The sequence below is a fragment of the Pseudomicrostroma glucosiphilum genome (genome assembly GCF_003144135.1).
Source record: "Pseudomicrostroma glucosiphilum strain MCA 4718 unplaced genomic scaffold BCV69scaffold_1, whole genome shotgun sequence".
Lineage (NCBI taxonomy): Eukaryota > Fungi > Basidiomycota > Exobasidiomycetes > Microstromatales > Microstromataceae > Microstroma > Microstroma glucosiphilum.
In genome coordinates this window covers 327,000-346,765 of record NW_020289913.1, presented here as the reverse complement: position 1 = coordinate 346,765, position 19,766 = coordinate 327,000, and the positions used below count along the sequence as shown (strand labels likewise).

At 56.2% G+C, this 19,766-nt stretch overlaps 5 protein-coding genes across 5 annotated transcripts; 2 read left to right on the top strand and 3 right to left on the bottom strand.

Annotated features, from left to right (window-relative positions):
* Positions 1-104: 104 nt before the first annotated feature.
* Positions 105-3,922, bottom strand: BCV69DRAFT_279527 (hypothetical protein). Its single transcript, XM_025491285.1, is given in 10 exon segments — positions 105-464; positions 484-2,541; positions 2,563-2,615; positions 2,649-2,757; positions 2,785-2,805; positions 2,836-3,030; positions 3,055-3,228; positions 3,268-3,280; positions 3,314-3,567; positions 3,595-3,922. The coding sequence occupies 10 exon segments, from the start codon at positions 3,661-3,663 to the stop codon at positions 369-371; spliced, it is 3,042 nt and encodes a 1,013-aa protein (XP_025350757.1). The 5' UTR covers positions 3,664-3,922; the 3' UTR covers positions 105-368.
* Positions 3,923-4,197: 275 nt separating this feature from the next.
* On the bottom strand, positions 4,198-8,161 carry BCV69DRAFT_279526 (putative ATP citrate lyase subunit 1). The gene is made up of 3 exons (XM_025491284.1): positions 7,980-8,161; positions 7,586-7,896; positions 4,198-7,482 (listed from the first exon to the last, which is right to left on the bottom strand). The coding sequence occupies exons 1-3, from the start codon at positions 7,990-7,992 to the stop codon at positions 4,336-4,338; spliced, it is 3,471 nt and encodes a 1,156-aa protein (XP_025350756.1). The 5' UTR covers positions 7,993-8,161; the 3' UTR covers positions 4,198-4,335.
* A 134-nt stretch (positions 8,162-8,295) lies between these two features.
* Positions 8,296-8,930, top strand: BCV69DRAFT_4340 (hypothetical protein). The gene has a single exon (XM_025495274.1). The coding sequence runs from the start codon at positions 8,413-8,415 to the stop codon at positions 8,884-8,886; it is 474 nt and encodes a 157-aa protein (XP_025350755.1). The 5' UTR covers positions 8,296-8,412; the 3' UTR covers positions 8,887-8,930.
* Positions 8,550-12,466, top strand: BCV69DRAFT_279525 (hypothetical protein). The gene is made up of 2 exons (XM_025491283.1): positions 8,550-11,904; positions 12,001-12,466. Exons 1-2 carry the CDS (start codon positions 8,904-8,906, stop codon positions 12,198-12,200), a joined length of 3,201 nt encoding a protein of 1,066 aa, XP_025350754.1. The 5' UTR covers positions 8,550-8,903; the 3' UTR covers positions 12,201-12,466.
* Positions 12,467-12,542: 76 nt separating this feature from the next.
* BCV69DRAFT_279523 (hypothetical protein) lies at positions 12,543-19,217 on the bottom strand. Its single transcript, XM_025491282.1, has 3 exons — positions 18,378-19,217; positions 18,055-18,298; positions 12,543-17,492 (listed from the first exon to the last, which is right to left on the bottom strand). Exons 1-3 carry the CDS (start codon positions 19,000-19,002, stop codon positions 12,728-12,730), a joined length of 5,634 nt encoding a protein of 1,877 aa, XP_025350753.1. The 5' UTR covers positions 19,003-19,217; the 3' UTR covers positions 12,543-12,727.
* Positions 19,218-19,766: the final 549 nt, after the last annotated feature.

The window sequence follows — 19,766 nt, the reverse complement described above, 5'->3', positions numbered from 1 at the left end:
TCATTCATCCAATCTCACTTCATTCAATTTCAATCTCAGCTCTTTGCATCAGTCTCTCTCTCTCTCTCAGAAAGGGTACGAACGAGGGTATGGAAATGAATGTGGAAGTGGATGTGGAAGTGGAAGTAGGTGTGGATACGGAATATGAATGCGAAATGGGAAATGCGAGTGCGAGTGCGAAATGCGAAATGGGAAATGCGAAATGCGAAATGCGAAATGCGAAGTTACTTGTACAATTGAATACAACAGGTTCTGCTTCAAGATGAGTGAAATGGCGCTGCCCTCCTCGTTTTTCCCCATCTCCATCTCCATCCTCCCCTCCATCCCTCCATCTCTCCATCCCTCCCTCCCTCCCGAGTCGAGTCGAGTCAAGTCGAGTCGAGTCGAGTCGCTTCATCCTCTCCACTGCGCCACAAGGGTTTCAATCCACCTACTTCCACCACCACCCACCGCTGCTCCTCCTCCTCCCGCTCCAGCAGGCACAGATGGGGAATAACGCTCTGCTCCAATTTCCTCCTTGCCGTTACCCATTCCCATTCCTATTCCCATTCCCATGCTACTTGTAGAGCTAGAGTTAGAGTTGAAGTTGGAGTTGGAGTTTGAATTGGTATTGGAGCTCAACCTACGCTCCGCTTCAATTAGGTCCTCCCATAGGTCTGTACGACGTTGTAAGACCTCGCAGAGGGCCTGGATGGCTACTTGCATTCCTTCTCCAGTTGCACTTCTAGTTCCAGTTCCAGCGTCTGCACTTGCATTTGCACCGCCATCGCCATCGCCATCGCCATCGCCATTGCCATGACGACAGCAAGCCTCTTTAGCGACCTCGACAATGCGGTCCAGATGGTCCTGTTCGGAGGAGCGTTTGCGAGCTTTACTTGCTCGCTTTTGATAGTTTAGCTTTTCTGCCGCCGTTGCAAAGTGGGGTGGTGGTGGTGGTGGTGGTGGAGGGAGACCCTCAGAGCCCTCGGAACCTCCACGGCCGTTAGCGGATCCTCGACCCTTCTTACTCGCACCCACACCTGCGCTTGCCCCATTGATGGTAGCAGCACCATCCATCTTTCCACTGTTGCTGCTACTGCTGCTAAAGAATGAAAAGCCCCTCACCTCACACGCGCTCTGTACTTCTTCAAAGACGAGCTTGAGTGCCTCGCGCTGTCTCTTTACTCGAGCAGCATATCGCTTCATCTTTTCGCGATTTTGTTGAGCTCGATCCTTCACACCTGCAGCTGTAGGACGAGCTGCTGCTCCCCCTCCTCCGGTTGGTGTGCCTGCTCCTGTTGATCCACTTGGCGTGCCTGCCTTGGTGGGATTGCCATTGGTGTGCGCGTGACCATTGCCATTTCCGTTGCTAAGCGAAGGCGAGGGTGAAGGGCCACGACTGCTCTCGCTGCCTTTACCAGAAGCGCCCGCTCCTACGCTCGGAGAGTACATTTCCCCCTTGATGCCATTGACTGGGCTGCGGGCAGAGTACCCAGCTTCTGTTGCTCGCAGGCCGCCCGGATAGGCTTCGCGAAGATGCTGGGGTTGCTGGTGATGGTGGTGTTGGTACTGCTGGTGATAAGGCTGCGGGTATTGCGCTCCACTCTCTTGACCCGCAAATCCGCCGTCTTCCAGCATGAAGCGAGAGCGCTTGGACTCGGGCGGGGTATCGACTGAACCGAAGTAGCTCCTCTTGAGGCTAGAAGAGGGACTGACGCGCTGCCCAGCCATGCTTCCATTCATGCTGTTGGATTGGTGCCCACTGAAAGAACTCCTCTCACTCCAGTGAGGTAGAGAATTCGACTGGTGATGAGGCGAGAGGCTCGAAGGTGGGAGGGTGTAGCGCGACTGGCTCGCATAGGAGCCTCCATAGTATCCATCGCCGCCCATGCCCGATCCAGAGCCAGTGCCAGCAGCCGGGCTACCTGTTCCTTGCCCCGGCCCCTGCGCGTAAGAAGCAACGTGGTACGAGTGTCCAACGGAGGGAGCAAAAGGGCTCTCGCTGCCAGAAATCTCGCTGTGCAGTGAGGAGCGTAGGTTGGAAGTGTACGTGGTAGCAGAAGGTGCCGAAATGCTGCTGCTGCTAGCTGCACCGTACTGAGCGTGAGGAGGCGGAGTGGGGGCTCCTATGCTGAGTCCGCCAGATGAGGTAGGATAGGAGTGATGCAGGCCGTTGGAAACACCGGAGCCGCCCACAAAGGAGGAACGGTGATCATAGCTGCCCGATGCCGATGCCTGGGGATAAGACTGAGTTGAGTGGAAGGAGCCGAGCGGAGGGGTAGAGCCTCGTGAGGAGAAGTGATTGCTGCCATGAGCTGGCGAGAAAGCTACATTCGGCATTGCGGATGGCCATTGTGGGACGGCCGGCTCCATGAATGCTGGGTATGAGGGGTCGTTGGAGTGATGCTGCTGACCCTGGTTGTAGTGTTGACCCGAAGATTGAGGCTCTTGGGTGTGAGTCTGCTGGTGCCCATTTCCACGTTGATTTTGGCTCGTATGCTGATTCCTTTCTTGGTAGGCTTGATCTTCAAGCTGCTTTTGCTCATGATATTGCTGGCCGTGCTGCGAGGTGCTGCCGTGCACATCTTGTTGACTGGACCGCTCCTGGGCATGAGGATTTGCCTGCGCATGTTCTTCTGGCAGCTCAATGAATCGTCCCTGATTGGCACTGCTGCTGCTGCTGCTGCTAGCAGAGAGAGTCGTGGCACAAAGCATCTTGAAAAGGTCGACCCTCGAAGCCGGGGTATTGAGAACCTCGTGAATGGTCACCGCCTGCATCTCTTTACTGCGGGTCTTCTGATCGACTTCAGAGCCATCTTCCCCAAGCTCTGTGATTGCAAAATTGTTCGCATACACTTTGTTGTCCACCAGACCATGGTGGTGCCAATGGTTCAGATCGATGTTGTTCTCCGCACTTGCCCACGCAGCCATATACGAGGTTGGATCCAGAGCAGAGTACCGAGGCTCAGGCATCGACACTGTCCGCCAAGCCGTTGGCCCCTCTGTATTCGCAGCATCCCTCGTAAAGGCGCCGAATCTTGGGTAGAGGGGCTGACACTTCCGAAAGTAGTCAACCATGAGGGGTGTGGAGAAGTGCTCGGCAGAAAAGAGCTCTCCGAATGCGATTTTTAGGAGACAATTATGAGGTCCCATCGGTTTGATACAGCTGTTGATGAATGACTGGATGAACTCTGCTCTCAGCAAAAGATGCTCATTGATCGAGGCAGTCCATGCCTGTTGCAGCTGTCTCTTGTTCATGTCTGGATTCCTTTGTCGCTTTTCCTCTACGTCGAGATCAGTGCTCATCACGACCTCCAAGATAAAGAAGGGGAACATGTCGGAGATACTGAGTGGGGGTAGTACATCGCCTTCGAGAAAAGCCTTGACCCTGCCAGTGAAGTACTGGACGACGAGCTCGTAGAACATGGAGACCTCCGCGTAAGAGCGCGGTAGTGTATGGAGTGCTTCAGCTTGTGGCCAATGGTCCGCATTCAAGGATGGGTTGCCGAGGTTAGACCATCGGGCATTAACCTTGCCATAAGTGGGAAGCGAAGGCCAGACTACCGTCTCTAGATAAGACTTGACAGTCTGACCCCGGCAGCAAGGCTCCCACACAATCTCCTCAAAGGGTGTGCGGTGAGTCATTGATGAGCTTGCAGTGGCGGAAGAGGGATAGGCTGCCATGGTCCAAGACTGGCCTTGCGCACGCTAAGAGATAGGAGAGGCGCGAGCGTGCCCAGGGGGGAGAGGCGAGCCGTGGTAGGCCGAAGTGAAAAGGTCGTGTATGAGTCCCTCTTACTCTCTCTGCGGATGGTCTGCCGAGGGAAGGGGGTTGAGAATGAGTGGTACCAGGTGCCTGGGAGATCCGGGACCGGTGTGCCGGGGTGCAGATCGGGGCAGAGGAGATTGAGTGACAGTAGTGAGATTCCAGGGACGAGTAAGGCGAAAGGGCGGCGGAGGAAGGGGTCAAAGTGGGCAGGCGAATTTCTCAAAGGCGTGGCAACACCCGAGCGGCGGCCCTGCACCTCCGCGCCTTGGTGGGGCAGACTAGCGCGCTCCGACGCGCCCCCACAACATGCCACTCAACACTCCCAGCAGAGGCGCAGAAACCAATTCGCATCGTGTTGATCACGAACAGGACCAAGAAGGGAGAAAAGTACAAGGATCGATATCAAAGAAGAGAAGCAAACCACGCAAATGGGGGTAAGAGGTGCGCTAAAAGAGAGGAGAAGATGACCAAGTATCGTTCAGATTGAAAAGAGGGGAGAAAGAAATGCCTTCACCCGTAAATCTATTGCATATGCTTTGTCTATGAATTTTGCCGATGACCGCCCGATATTGGGACAAGCGACTTTTTTACTTGCCCTTGGCCAGGACACGAGACTCTTCCAGACCACCAAGGAAGATGTCGTCGGCAGGGTGACGGTAGAGGGGAGCCTTGAGTCGCTTCTGGTCAAGGTGGTGACCGATGAATCCAATCGATCGACCAAGAACGAAGATACCATTGAGGGTACCGATCTTGATGTACTCGTCGGCCTCCTCAGGGGTGAAGGCACCGGAGTCACGCAGCAAGTCGACAAAGCAGACTGCAAGACATCCATCGACGTTGAGGATCAAAGAGTCCTTCTTTGCAGTGGTGACCGACTGCACGGCCAGAGCATAGTCGAGCATCGAGTGCGATGGGAACTCGCGCTTGACGTGCTCTACCAGAACCTGCACTCGGAAGTCGGGGTTGGTGACCGACTTGATCTTGTGGCCGATACCGGGGATGAGCTTGTTGGCGCGGCGCATCTCGTCGACGAACTCTCGAGGGGTGAGACCACGGTCCTTGGCCTGAGAGAAGGTCTTGGCAGCGTCATCCAGGGCTCCTCCGAATCGGTCACCGATGGTCAGGAGACCCGAGACGAGCGAGGAGACGAGGTCCTTGCCGGCACGAGAGGTGATGATGGTGTTCATGGCACCAGAAACGGCAGGTCCGTGGTCAGCAGTCAGCATCAAAGCCATCTCAATGAACTTGGTGCAGTATGCTGGCAGGCGTCGCTTGAACCAAAGGAGGGAAATGACACCGCCAATGCCCATCTCGCTCTTGAACACTTCGGAGATCTTGACACCAGAGTACATGAGCTCAGATCCACGCTCGTCGGAGATCGTGGAGATGAAGGCAGCAGGCTTTCGTACCATACCCAGCTCTTGAGCCCACTTGTAGTCGATGGGAATAGCCGGGGGAGGGCGCTCAGGCTTGGGCTCGATGGCGCCGGAGCCAACGAGCTGACCGTAAACCTCTCGCAAGAGAAGGGGCAGCTCCTCGAAGGTGTCTGGCACAAAGAAGCCAGCAGCCTTCATGGCAGCGTTCTTGGCCGAGGCAGTCTCCAGGTCGGAGTTGGCCATGCTTCCTGCGTGTCCGAATTGCACCTCGGTGGTGAACATCTTGGCACAGGTTCCGATGGCCCAAGCAACAATGGGCTTGGTGATGATACCCTGCTTCACGGCCTCGATCACGCGGTACTCCTCCACACCACCAACCTCACCCAGCAAGACCAGCATCTTGCAGTTGGGGTCCTTCTGGTATCGAAGCAGATGGTCGATGAAGGTCGTGCTGGGGTAACGGTCACCTCCGATGGCAATACCCTCGTAGGTTCCGTTGGTGGTGAGCGAAAGAATGTTGTTGAGCTCATTGGACATACCGCCGGACTTCGAGACGTAGCCGACAGATCCAGCTCGGTACAGCTTCGAAGCCAGAATGTTGTCCATCATACCACCGGAGTTTCCGATCCTGAAACATCCAGGCTTGATTCCACCGACGGTAGCGGGACCGATGATGAGCACGCCAGCTCGCTTGGCACGGTGCAGAATCTCTCGGGCGAATCGCTCAGGCACTCCCTCAGCGATCAGAGCGAGAGCTCGGATCTGAGGCAGCTGCAGGATCTCCAACGAAGACGAGTAGACGGATCGGCTAGAGGCAAAGTTGACCACAACATCGGCATCAGGGTGCTTCTGCACGGCCTCCTTTACGCTGGTGTAGACGGGAAGGAGAGTCTCCTTGGTGCCCCAGTAGAACTTCTGGATGTGGTGGCCTCCGAAAGGGTAGATCATGGCGGCGACGGAAGGAGTAGCTCGGCCGCAGGAGAAGTCGAAGTCGAGCATTCCCTGAATGGCACGAGGCTGGAGACCGAACACCAGGGAGCGGGTGTTCTCATCGAAGGGGAGGTGGTCCGGTCGTGGAGAGTGACCCTGGGCAGAGTCGAAGTGCACAATCTGATCCTGAGGCTGAGCACGAAGACCGGTCAGAGGGTCAATGGCTCCGGTGCCCTTGGCATCGCCGTTGTTGCCATGGCCGTTGAGACCAGACTTGCCTCCGGCGGGAGTGGCAGCGCCAGAAGCGATGGGCAGGTCCTTCTGGACAGAGGCCAAGCTGATCTCTTCGTTTGTCTTGAGGCCAAGAGCAAGAGGTACAATGTCGGTGATGTGAGTTTCGGGGCCGAAGACCTGGATCTCGACACCGAGGTCCTCTCCGAGCAGTCGCATGGCTCGTAGACCTTCCTGGTAGTTGGGTCCTCCTCGTCGCACAAAGATGCGCACACCGTACTTGGCAAGGGCAACCTTGTACTCCTTGAGAGCCTGGATGATACCCTTGAAGGTGGCTGCGACGTTGGTGAAGTTGGCAATACCACCACCGATGATGAGGAGCTTTCCTTCGGGGTTGACTTCGCCTCGGGTCATCAGATCAAGAAGCGTCTTGGCGTACTCGTACGTCTGTCCCTGTGTAGGTGCACCAGAGTACTCTCCGTAGTTGGCGAGCTCGTGAGCGAAGCCGTGAGCGGCAATGGCGTCGGAGTATACAACGGAAGCACCTCCACCGGCGACCATTGTCCAAATTCGACCAGTCGCGTTCAGAACAGTGAGCTTGAGGGAAGCACCTGTACCAGCATCGAGCTTGGCAATGTAGGCCTCCTCCTTGGTCAGGTCACGACCGAAGGGGGCTGGCCAGACCATGGGTGGGCCTCGCTCCTCACCCTTGGCGGCGGGTGCACGGGTGGCAGCATCGCTGAAAACGCTAGGGTCACGGGCAATGGCCCACTTGGGACCGCAGAGGTAGTCTGCAGTCTGGTCAAGCTTGGCGGCCATGTCGAGGTATGTGATGAGACCATCGTCCATGACGACCAGGGGGTTGATCTCGAGGTAGGCGAAGTGTAGGTCCACGTAGACGGAGTACAGACGGACAAGGAAGTCGGTCAGGGTGTCCTTCTTGGCCTCGGGCACACCGGTGAGGAGCGTTGTCTTCCACTGCTCTCGCGAGGGGAACTCTTCGGCGGGGTCGGCAGGGATGAGCAGCTTTAGGGCCTTGGCGTCGACATCTCCAACGTCGACACCTCCTTCGTGTGTGAACAAGATGTAGTCTCCTTCTCTTGCGGAATTGATGCACACGTAGAACTCAGTGTCAGCTGGGTGGGGGACAAAGGGCTCCACGATGAAGTTGTTGAGGGTACCTGTCACTGCCTCGACCTGCAGAGTGGGGATAAGACGGAGAGAGAGAGGCCAGGCCATTGTGTCAGTAAAGCAGAGGGCTTGGCGCTGCCGGGCACTCTGCTCTGGCTGCTGTGCTCACCTTCTGGGGCTTACCAGCCCGGTCTGAGATCCATTGCCTTGCGTCCTCCCAGTCGGCATTGAGCTTGAGAAGTCCTGCCTTTCCTCGTCGCTTGATGAGCTGGTCAGGCTTTGCGACGAGCTTGGTGTTCTTTACCCATGAGGGGAGTGTGGCATCGGATGTGATGGTGTTGGACTGGGCATCCCATGCGACCTGTGCGACCTTTGGTGCAGGTGCAATGAAGGAGGTGGAAGCCTCGATGGAGGGGTGAGCGGCGGGGGAGCGAGGCAGCCAGTAGTTTACCAGGAGCTTGGCATCAAACTCGCGGATAGCTGGGAAGGGGTTGGAGAGGTAGACAGAAGGTAGTCAGTGAGTGTGCTAGGATGTGTGGAGCAGCTGCGTCAGGAGTCCTCACCCTTGGACGACATGATGAGGTTGGCAGAGTTGTGCGAGTAGGGAGGAGCAAAGGGAAGAGGGGGAACAAGTGTGTGATCACTACTGTCCTACTAGTGTAGTCCGGTGTGACAAGGTCGTGTGAGTAGGTGTGGTCGGGGTATTTGTCTTCGAGGGAAGAAGGAGGGAGGGGGGAAGATGTGGGATGGAAAGGAAGGCAAGGCTTGGATGTCTGGGGTCGGGATGTGGGTGCCTGGAGGTTGGATGGTTGGTTGGGTGTGCCTGTCACCTGGTGGTCCATTTGATCCATGCACCTCTTCCTTCCTGTCGTCTGCCTTCGCTCCGCCCCTCTGCTCAACAAAAAATAGAGGTGCGCTTCGCCTGCATTCACGCAACAGCCAGCCAGCCAGTGGGTGTGAGCGCGGGCCTGCCTGCCTGCCTGCCCGTGTGGATGCATGGCTGAGCCGTCCGCCTGTCCTTCCCGTCCGCGCCACAGCCACCCACCCACGCCCACACGCCCCAAAGAGTCAAAGGTTGCTCTCTTCCTTGCTTCCGCCGCGCGCGCGAGATGGCTGCCTGCCTCCACTGCACGCCCACAGGCCCCCAAGGCCCCAAGACCTTTGAGCCAGCCAGTGGCCCTCCTGTTCGCGAGCCCCACTCCTTGGCCCCCCGTCAAGGTCCTCACACTCACCAGTCCCCTTCCGTTCCGGCTACCGGCAACCTTGGAATCGGAATCGCAATCGGACCGGTCCCACCTAGAGCGGAGTCTGATGGGACCAGAACGCATGGGCCCACCCAGGTCGCGTATCAATCAGCCAAGCCTTAACCCCGCACTGGGAGAGAGCAGTGGCAGTCAGCGACACCAACTCCATTACCGCCATCGTCCGTCCTGGACTATGGCATCGTCTGCCAGTCGCTCTCCTCGCTGAGAACTGGTCACCCCGCCATGTTCCGACGACCTCTTGCAACCTCTGAGGTGCACCTCGGAACACGATGGCATCGCCAATCGCATGCACCTTACCCAGGGGGCATGCGCGAACAGCCTCTCGGACCTGACCTCTGTCTACTTGCTTCCAAGCCGACGACGAGATCTGCATACTCTACTCTCACCCCTCGTTGGGAGGCCATCGACGAGAATGACATCCACACCGAATGCGCACAGGGATCGCAGCGATATGCCCAGCGCATCCTGCATTCCGTTGCTGTAGCGTATACAGACGTGGATTGGCAAGGACCTCGAGAAACGGCCGGGTGGGCCTCACTGCAATGGCAGGCCCTGGCGTGGACCACGCTAGAGGTCACTGGAACAGACGCATCACTTGTAGCTTTCAGCATCTCTGGAGCACCTGATTTCGCACTCGTTTCCGCTGAACAGAATCCACCACCCACGTCATGCATCGAGTGGTACAGAGGCGACTATTACGGCTACGAGGCTGTACAGGCCGATGCTACAGACAGTATGGACGCTCGCCCTGCAGCATCAGTCCCACACTTGATCACAGTCGAGCCAGGCAGATACTACCTCCTCGTAAAGACTCTCTACGAAGTACGCGTCATGGGCGATCCTCATGGGGTACCGCGGGTCAAATTCACCGTAGATGTAGAACTGCAGAAGAATAGGCTCGAGAAAGATCTGATGCTCATCGCTACCGGACATCGCTTCCTCCACCCGGACATTGTCGATGGACGGGTCGCAGGCAGCGGCATCGACCAGTGTGCTCTGGTCAGTGTGGCCATCCGAAATCCATCGTCACGAGCGTACAAGTTCAGCTGTGTGGGCGTCCACGCGCCCGGCAGGAGGGCAGAGTTTATCGGACTCGGCAAGATAGAACCTTTCACTACTGTCAAGGTAGACCTGCGAGTTTGGTTCGATGAGCACATTCAGACTTCCTCAACGGGCCTCAAGATGACTTTGTGCTTCACAGCAACCTTTGCTTACCCCTCAGCAGCATACTGCTGTCTCGACCTGACCGTTCCACTGAATCACATCAGCTTCTCTGACGATCCGGAGGTCGACTGCTCGTACAAGGTGACCTATCTTGGACCTTCGGGAGTGGAGATGGCCGTCATTGTCCCTCCTTTGAAGCCCTCCGCCTCTGAAGCCAGCGCAGAGAGCAGGCTGACCATCGTTGTGCTGCATGGGGCTGGAGTAGACGTCCAAGGCTCTTCAATGAGAAAGGCACTACGACGACAAAAGCGCTCCTGGGTAGTGCTACCGACGGGCATCACTCCCTGGGGTCTAGACTGGCAGCAGGCAAGCTTCCACAGTTGGCGAAACGTCCTCTTCGATCAAGAGTGGTACAGGCCACTGACCGATACTCGACCTTCGGATCGATATTTCCTCATTGGTCACTCCAATGGTGGTCAAGGCACCTGGTACGGTTTGACACATCTTTCCGACCGCTTCGTCGGCGGGGTCGTAGCTGCAGGGTATATGTCCCTGCAAGAGTACGTCCCATTCACCTGGACGGAAGGGAGACACTCTACGGATCCCATTCTGCGAGCAATTCTGGACGCAGCTCTGAACGACTATCGCAATGACATGCACGCTTCGAACTTGGTAGGCATGCCTCTGCTCGTCAAGTATGGGGTTGAGGACGATAACGTCCCACCGTGGCATTCACGTGCGATGGTGAGCCTCATCGATGACTGGAATGCAGAGAGTGCTGTCAAGGAGAAGAAGTGGCCTCGCATCGTTGAGGTGCCGCACAGGCCCCACTGGTGGGATGAGGTCCTCCGGGAGGACGACGTACAAGCAGCCATAGACGCTGCGGAGAGCGATCCTGCCTCGCCTCGAGTCCCACCAAGCAAGTTCACTCTGACGTGTTCTGATCCGTCGGAGATGCACGGCATGTTCGGCTGGAAGATCCTAGAGGTCGACGTGCCTGGACGTGTTGCAAGGCTCGAGGTCGAGTACGTGGAGGCGACCGAGGCCGTGGATGCAAGCATACGATTGCGGACAACCAACATCCGACGACTTGAAGTCGACGAAAGCAGTTCCAGCTTGAGGGGTCTCGAGAGCTGTACAGTCTTCATAGATCAGGAGTCTGTCGCTTCCCGGCTTCGAGGAGTTCGCACAGGGACGATGACCTTCTACAAAGAGCGACTCTGGTCACTCGTAGAAGACGAAGCACTCAGCTCACTACCACGTCCTCGGCAGATCTCCTCAATCACAAGTCTCCTCACCGTTCCTCGCTTCCTACTCATCGTTCCCGCCTCTTCTCTAGTACAGGGAAATCACAGGGCACGAGAAAAGGCGTATGAATCCATCGCCAGGAGGTGGGCAGCCGATCTCCTCCTGTACATCTCTGCCGATGTGCGAATCGTCACAGACGAAAACTTCCTCTATGAGCGCTCCAATGCCTCTCGCGCAGCCGCCGGCTCAGAGCAGCAGCGTCATTTTCCACCTCCCATTCACCGTAGTAACCATGAGACCGTTTTGGACTTTCCCTATAGCATCCCCATGGGCTTCAGCAGCAATGACTATTGGGACGACCCACACATGATCGCGATGCGTACCGATGACGACTATGCAGAATACCACGGTGGTGATTCTGGCTCTGCTTACGGGTACGGGTACAGCTATGGGTTTGGACTCCTCGACGTGCGTGATCAGACGGAGCGTCAGATTGCCAAGGAGCGGAGGAGGGCCGAGGAATACGAGGAGCAGTGTAAAGCTCTCAAGGCTGAAGAGGCTGAGGAGGAAAAGAGACAAAGGGAGGAGCAAAAGGACGTGGAAAGTAGGACTTGGGTGTTTCTTGGTGGACCAAAGGAGAATAAAGCTGTGGCATCCAGGTCTACATCAGAGGGGAACCAAGAGGTTGCGAGCACTTCTGCTCCCACAGAGGGAAGTCTGGAGACGGAGAGTGGTGGAATTGACTTTATCCAACATCTCTCGCAAGAGCAATGGAAGATTGGAGAGCGGCTCTTCGCCGAGCCTGGAATGGGTGAGTACAAAACCCCTCACCCTCGTCCCAGTCCCGAACAGAAAAAACATCTCTAACTTCCCCTCCCCCTTCCCCCTCTTTTCCAATCCACACCAGCTCTCCTCTATTCCCTCCCCCATCCAAACCCCCCAAATCGCTCCCTCGTCCTCACCGGTTCCTCCTGTCCAGCAGGAATCGAGCGTGCAGGTCGACTTCTACCCGTACGCACAGGGACTGCTTTACCAGAATGGATCGTGCTGGGGCCAAGAGCGGATAGGTTTGCTGCTGGTGCGCGAGGAGTGGAGGCTGCTGGGTGAGTTTTGGAGTCTTGAATTTGAAATGAGTCAGAGCTGTCGAGAGAGGCACTTGAATAAACTGAAGCAGCATCGGATCGGATCGGACTTTTACTGACTCGAGGCGAGAGCCCGTTGTCTCCTTTTACTGAACGCTAGCTGGTACGATCGCAAGTGGGGCTTCTCGGAGAGCATGTCCTACCTCGGCTGAGTCACGCAGGACCTACAAGCGATGAGGATTTTCCAAACACAAGCATGACTAGTACCAACAGTCGGACTCTGCATCATCAAGGACACTATTTCAAATTGATTAGGCCGCAAAGAAGGGGGAGAGGGGGGGGGGGGGGAAGCAAGCTAGGTACAGTAGGTATATGGAGAGCGGTAGAGCCCAAGACGAGAGACGATCGATGGAACCGTACATCTGTAGCTAGCATGGGGGCGCATCAGGAGTGTTTGTAGAATCTTTTGAGTCATTGTAGTACAGTGGAGCGTCGGTGCGAGGCAACGTAGGTCGCGCATGTCCGTATCGAAGAGCGACTCGCTGCACCCTGTTAAGCCCATTGCTGTCCGTCCCTCTCTTTCTCCTCTTTCTCTTCCCTGATCAAATCAGCAACAAAGATATGACCACTCCTCTTCGCCTTCATCTCCTCACTCAGCGCATCCCAAGCAGGGGACTCCTCTCTATCCGTCCCCTCGACCCACCTGCGCCAGGCCTCTCTGTACCCCCTCTCCAAGTCCTGCACCCATCGACGGGTGTCAAAGAGTGGAGAGGTCTCACGACCTAGGAAGAGGGCCTTGCGAAGGGAGATGAGAGAGCCACGACCACGTCGAGAGACGGTAGAGGGGGGTGCTTGAGGACCCGGAGGAAGACGGAATTGGTGACGTGGTGGAGAAATGGCGATGATGCGGGCGTCGAGCGCCTCTTCTTTTGCCGAGGTCGAGGGGATGGCACCCTGCTCGAGCCCCTCGGCTATCTTCTGTATCTGATCTTGAGGATAGGGGGTCACAGAGCTGGTAGAGGATGCGGGGAGGGACGACGCAATCGGTGGTGCCGCTGATGAAGAGGTGGCTGCTGCTCCTGCCTTTCTGGCGCTATCACCAAGACGGATAAGCTCGCTAGCCAGTACTGTCTCCGAGGTCATGACAGGCTTGAGCACCTGACCACTTGCGTCAACATAGTCGTAGTCCAGATCGCGAGTAAGCTCAATGGCCCTCTGCACATAGGCCGCCTCGCTATCGACAATCATCTCTTTGCCATAGCCAGTAGCCATGACGATGCCGCTAGCTACCATCGATGCCTGCTTCATCTTCCACTTGGGCAAAGTAAGGACGGGCGTGCCGCTCCAGAGAGCATCGCAAGCTGTGGTATGCGCATTGACCTCGAAGCTGTCCAGTACAATGTCGGCTACCCTTGCTCTCCTGATGAACTCGGCCTTGGGTGCTATGGGGGTGAAGATAATCCGGCTAGCCACCTCGTCTCCGGCCCATTTGCGAGCATCTCGAAGGATGTAGGGAGTCGCGGCCTTGGGAAATTCCAGCAGCCAGAGGATGGAGTTGGGCACGGCCTGAAGGATGCGCAACCAGCATTTGAGAAGGGCAGGTGTGCACTTGTAGTGCTGATTGAAGGAGGCGAAGCAAACAAAGTGGTCCGGCAGACCAGGGAAGAGCTCCTTGCGAGCCGTCCAGCGGCGTTCCTCTTCTTCCTCCCACAGCTCCTCTGCGCTCATCTCTTGACCGGACTGGTGTGGGTGTAGCGGAGCCTCGCGAGAGTCTTGCTTGTGATTGTTGACAAAGTAAGAGTGAGGCATCGCAATGAACTTTTCCGTGTAGACCCACTCGTGGCTGAGCTCCTCCGGGTCGATCTCTCCAGGCAGAGACGTCAAAGATCGATGCCCCTTTCCGGCTCTTCGCCTTGCGTTCCACTGGACAGTCGAAGAGACCTCCGGAGGACAAGCAGTGGCATCGACAATCGTATAGTCTGTCCAGCTGCTTGCCATGCCACCGGCAAAGCCCATGAAGTGCAGCTGGACAGGAGCAATACGACTTGCGAAGATCTCATTCTTTGCACCTTTCGTATAGCCGTTGAGATTGACCAGCAGGTGAATGCCATCCTTCAAGATTTGATCGATTATAGCAGAGTTACTTTGGTCGGAGACATCGACGAAGTGCCCTGGCTCAGCCTCACCTTCGATTTTGGTTCGGTAGGAAGAGTGATCGCTGGGACTGGTAGAGTAGATAAAGATCTCAAAGCCCTGTCGATCATGCATCGAGAACATCGACTGCAACAAGTGTGAGAGAGGATGATCTTTGATGTCAGAGGAAATGTAGCCCACTCTGATCCTGGGAGCGGGAGGTGGCGGTGGGGGGTATATGTTGGATGGCAGATAGTGCTGGGTATTTCCGATGTGACTGATTCGGAGGGAATTTCGATGAGCGATCAGCCGGAGGGCCCGTACGCTCATCACACCTTCGATTGCTGTGAAGAAGGTATGAAAGGGAAGCACCAGCGGGGCAGCGGGAAGCCCGAGCACGCTTGCCAGGAGGCGAATGCGAGGGTAGCGAAGAGTGTCGGCCTGAGAAAGCTGGATGACAGCTGCCTGCTCGTCTGTATACGACACACTGCCGAAACGCTCGCAGTACCAGCGGTGTTGGAGTGCGCGGTGAAGATAGTCGATCAATCTAAGCAAAAAGCCTCCTTCATTGAGCTTCAAGCTGTCTCGCTGAGCATTGATGGAGCCGTCGAAGAACGGGAGCAACTGTCGATACCAGGATTCAACAGAGTGCTCTCGAGTGTCACTGGTGTACCAACAGATGCGCTCGACCAAGCCTTGCAGTGTGAATGAAGCAGAGAAGGCTCCTGTCCCATAGCTAGCACCTGCGTCCAGCTGACGTTCGACGAGGTTCTGAGCCACTCTGATTAGCAGACCGTTGCCTGGCTCTCCTTCCTCTGGGTAAGCTAGCGACCAATCGGCAACAGCTATGGTAGCATTGAGCAGTCCACAGATCGCTTCAGGCATGTCCGGCTCAACATCCAGGGCCTGCTTGTAGACCTCAATGGCTTCTTCCGTTCTGGACTGATCTCTATACACATTGGCAAGATTCGCCAAGGCAATGGCGAATCTGGGTTGAAGCTTGATGGCAATCTGGTAGTACACGATGGCTTCGTTGAGATTTCCCATGTCCTTCAGTAGCGAAGCTTTATTGCAAGCCAGATGTGGCGTCTTCGGATCGAGCTCAATGCCAGCATCGTACCATCTCATGGCTACTTCGGTTGCGGAAAGCTCAGCAATGGTCCCGCTTTCGACTGATCTACACAGTGTATTCAGCCCCGCGCAGAGAATGGCGAGGTTGCTGTATGTCGTGGCCATACTATGCAGTGCAATGCTGAGATAGTGCAGGACCAACAAGAGCGCAGTACAGGGCTTGAGGCCGTGGATGGAATGGTCAGCTCGATGAGCCGCAGGAGAGGTCATAGCCTCTTGCATGACCTTTGCGAGTGTCAAGAGGATCGTTGTGCTCGTCTGCTTGCAGCGCAAGAGTGCTTTGTCATAGCCAGACTCTTGCGGGAAAGCAGCACGAGCGGTGGCCATCGAGGGTAGTTCTCCATCGAAGTTGGCGAAGAGGTGCGAAGGAATACGGAGAGCTTGTTCGGGAAGGAGAAGCAGCGTAGGATACTCGCCACCTCCCAAAGTGACCAAAGCATTAACGAGAGACTCTCCTGCTCTCTTCACTAGTTCGAGTAGACCTCCAGCGCACAGCCGTTGCCACTGTCCTGTTGCAACGAGGTCAAGCAAGCCCTGGTTAGACCGAACGTCGAGACCAAGCGTCAAAAGCACATCGATGACTCTTTCATCAGTCGTGTGGACATGCTGATGAGTGCCTTGGATGACTACAGCAGCAACTGTTACAGCCGCAACGAGATCTCGGAAGGCATAGCAGCGTGATGCGGATGGCGAGATGACCAGTTCGATGGCGCGCATGTAGTCGATGCAACTAGAAGCGGTCTTGCCAAGAGCTGCCGTCTTGAGAATGCCCTCGGAGTAGAGCAGCTGTTGAAGTCGCGGAAGATTAGATGCTCTCATGTCTGGTGGAAGAAACGTATGTCGGCCGGAAGTCGGGCTCAAGACGTTTGATTCGACATGCTCACACAACTTCAGGGCCTGTCTCCATCGCAATGTCTCATCGGCCACACCATTGTGGCCGACTGGTATCTGCTGCCTCTGCTGTTGACCTTGAGCGCAAGTAAGGCCAAGGAGGTTCTCGAAGGCATCCCAATAGGTCGGTCGGAGAGTAAGAGCTCTCTCCCACCAGGTCTTTGCCTCTTCTGTCCTTCCCATAGATCGCAGTGTAGTCCCAATGTTACTCATGGCCTCGACATATTCAGGATCGATTTCTAGACAGCGCATATTCCAGAAGAGCGATGCCCTCAAGTCTCGAATGGAATAGTAAGCGCACGAGAGCAGGAGCAGTGTAGGCAGATGGGTTGGATGCAGAACCGCGACTGTGTGGAGAAGCGGCAAGAGGGCAGGGTGTAGCTCGTTCTTGACCGTACCATCCGAAGCTTGAGTGGTCCGAGTCCCAGCCTGATAGAGGTGGTGTGCGAAGCGCAAAAGATCATGGACTGCCATCGTTGAATTCTCTCCAGCACTCACGTGCTCGACAGGCAAGCCTGCCAGCTGCGTCCCATCCTGAGGAGCGTTGCCAAGATAGGCCTGTCCTAGGCCCGCGGCATTCTGAATCACTAACGCGAGCGACGCATGAGGTATTCCCAGCTTGCGAGCTCTGTCGGCTATTTCAGCATACGATAGAGGCGCCGAACGCCCAGAGACATCGAATCGAAGTCGAGCGGTCCCTCTAGCGCGCGTATTTTCTAAGGCATCGACAGACGAGATCTTTTCGGCAGATCGTCGATGATACTGTTGGTAGAGATCCTGATGTAGCTCAGCCAAGATCCGAGTATAAACGGCTGCAAAGTCTGGCGGGAAGATGCCGGCAGCGGCTGAGCCGATGTGCTGTATGCCAGCCTTGTGCTGCTGAAGCACTGCGAGCGCTTCTGCCTGACGCTGTGGCCCATGAAGCCCTGCCCAGGCGAGGAGCGTCTCGGCGATCAGCACATGCTCTCCGGGAGACAGAGGTCGCACCGGTGCGGCAGTATCATTGGGGCTCAGTGGAGGCGGCACGAAGGGTCTAAAAGACTCGTTGGCAATTGAGGGACTGTGCTGACTTTTGTCTCCGCCGGTACTTGTTGTGAGGAGGGAAGTTGCATACGCTGCTTGAGTGGCAAGGGCAGCATATTGATCACCTTTGAATGTGTAGCTGGGTACGATAGAAGTGCCGAAGAGGTTGAGTTGGCCGAGACGATGGGAGAGCGTACGGGGGCGTGGATTGCGTGAAGCCAGTCGGGTAGTGTAAGGCCCAGTGAAGCCGATGGAGGCAGATGTGGTGGGGAGGGATGTTGACAGGCATACGGTCGTTGTTGACGACGGAAAGGCAGCGGAAGGCATGGTGTTCGAGTGGTGTGAGAGATGTTGAGTGGTATGGGGGTCGGTGTGTAGCGGGAAAAGTGTAGCAGAGACGTAGAGAGAAAGGGAGCGAGGGAAGTATGATGAGCAAGTGGGGCAGGGGGACGATGTTGTGTGGTCAGCCGGACGTCCGAGGTGCGTGGCTCATCGAAGGTCATGCTGGGCGTATAGGGACAATGTCCTTGGAGATCTCCCTCGGCATTTGCGAGATCGAACGGTGGCGCCGCCACTGTGCGTTGCCTTGAGCAACGGTCGTCGTCGTCGTCATCGTCAATGGTGGCGGCTAATGAGAATGCCAGTTGCTACGCAGCAAACACAGCTGAGCTCGACTGACTCAGAAGCGGATGTAAACTCACCTCGGCTCAAAGACGGTAACTACATCCTCTTCGCTCTCCGTCTTTTTCGTCTTCGTGAAGAAGCCCGCCCGAATACTGCCGCCAGGGGACTGTACGATCTCCGTGCGGGGCGTCAGAACGTCATCCTGGTTGCCCTCACGATAGCTGCCGTGGGTCATATCAGGACTTGAATGCGGCAGATTCAGCCTTGGCAGATACGGACCCAAGGCAAACGGCAGCTGGATCAACGGAGTGGTGGGAAGCACTTGATACGCAATGGACAGTAGCAGCAGTCAGTAGACTAAGTCGTCTGTGTCTGTACCTTGCTCGCCTGCTCTACTCACAGGGCAAAGACGGAACCCCGGCATGAGCATCGAACGGATCCCAGTGCGGCGTCACTGAAAGGTTTCGCTCCTTCTCGGACACAAGAACAGCTGAGGATGCCGTCGTGGTCGCCTTCGACTGCCGATCTGCTTCCCCTTGGGCAGCCCTGGCAGCGATGTGGGCCAGGCGAATGCGAGCCGAGTCATTGGGATTGCTGGGATCTATTTGCGCAGCAGCGGAGGAGACGTTACGAGCTCCATCGAGGATGAGACTTGCATGCCTCTGCAGCAATGCAGAGTCTGGAGAGACTTCACTGACTAGCGCATCGGGCAGTAGATGGGAGGAAGGAAGGCCTACCACGCCAGTAGACAAGAGCGCAGAGCCAACAGAGGCATGGTCTGCTTCAGATGCGACTTTGATGTGGGTTTCTGGAGACGATCGAGGAAGAAAGGCATTGAGAGTGCTCGATCTGGGAGCCTCGGTAGATGGAGGAAAGTGTGAGGGAGAGACAGGAGGACTCCATTCCATCGTTGCGCCGCATGCTACCTCTTCGCTACCGGCCTGACGGTCACTTGTTCGAGACGGTGGAAGCGAGCTCTGAGCCGGACTTTCTTGCTGGCCAGTAGAGCGAGGTGCCGAGCGCATGGCCCGGAATCACAGGAACATTCAGATGTAGGAACGGGAATATGCCAAGAAGGTCTGACTTGTAACGTATTCAATATTTGACAAGCTTGCCGATCAGGAAGGGCGCCTAGCATCTGGCGGAATCAGCCGATGTCTCTCAGATGACAGCCTTGAGAAGGATGAGAAAAGCATAAGACGATATTACAGAGGCAAAGGAAGAGGAGGCGATCTATACCGAGAAAGAGGAGCTGAGGAACGAGAGGTCGGTCCACAGCAGCCAAGCTTCTTCGCAATCGCCGGAGAGAGATCAGACTCCGATGTGTGGAGAAGCGGGGCTCGCCATGCAGCAGCCATACCATTCACACCCAAGGCATGCTTCTACCTTCTTCTAACAGGTCCTCTGGTGAAGAGGCCACACCGTCGATATGTCAGACAGTTTGTCGCACACGACTTCAGTCAGAGACGGAGCATGCAAGGGCAGGAATGACTTTGTCGAAGTCCTGACTTCAAGCTGTAGTGGAGGGAGTCCCCGCACGGCTGATCCTTTCTTCCTTCCACTTGCCACACTCTTAAGTCATGATGATCATCGGCATTGTTCATTACTCCTTTACCTTTGGGATGAAATGAAAGTCGTGGACGCTTGTTTCTCCTTGTACACAGGCAGTCTTGCGATCGCGGCCCGACGGCGGCGTGGTGTAGCGGCCGGTGGTGAGCGCGCAGTGGCCGGTACCGCTGAGCCGGACCGGTGGCTTAGAAGCGAGCTCGGACGTGCGCTGCCAATTCTA

Excerpts from the sequence above, each read along its gene's own strand:
- BCV69DRAFT_279523 (XM_025491282.1), bottom strand. The coding sequence starts at position 19,002 with ATGCGCTCGGCACCTCGCTCTACTGGCCAGCAAGAAAGTCCGGCTCAG. Across the intron at positions 18,299-18,377 it reads CGGGGTTCCGTCTTTGCCCT|TGCTTCCCACCACTCCGTTG; the intron begins GTGAGTAGAGCA and ends TTGCGTATCAAG. Across the intron at positions 17,493-18,054 it reads GTTACCGTCTTTGAGCCGAG|CTACACATTCAAAGGTGATC; the intron begins GTGAGTTTACAT and ends TATCGTACCCAG.
- BCV69DRAFT_4340 (XM_025495274.1), top strand. The coding sequence starts at position 8,413 with ATGGCTGAGCCGTCCGCCTGTCCTTCCCGTCCGCGCCACAGCCACCCA.
- BCV69DRAFT_279527 (XM_025491285.1), bottom strand. The coding sequence starts at position 3,663 with ATGGCAGCCTATCCCTCTTCCGCCACTGCAAGCTCATCAATGACTCAC. Across the intron at positions 3,031-3,054 it reads ACTTCTCCACACCCCTCATG|CCCCTCTACCCAAGATTCGG; the intron begins GTTGACTACTTT and ends CGGAAGTGTCAG. Across the intron at positions 2,616-2,648 it reads TAGCAGCAGCAGCAGCAGCA|AAGAACATGCGCAGGCAAAT; the intron begins GTGCCAATCAGG and ends TTGAGCTGCCAG.
- BCV69DRAFT_279526 (XM_025491284.1), bottom strand. Across the intron at positions 7,483-7,585 it reads GGGCTGGTAAGCCCCAGAAG|GTCGAGGCAGTGACAGGTAC; the intron begins GTGAGCACAGCA and ends CCCACTCTGCAG.
- BCV69DRAFT_279525 (XM_025491283.1), top strand. The coding sequence starts at position 8,904 with ATGTTCCGACGACCTCTTGCAACCTCTGAGGTGCACCTCGGAACACGA. Across the intron at positions 11,905-12,000 it reads CTTCGCCGAGCCTGGAATGG|CTCTCCTCTATTCCCTCCCC; the intron begins GTGAGTACAAAA and ends AATCCACACCAG.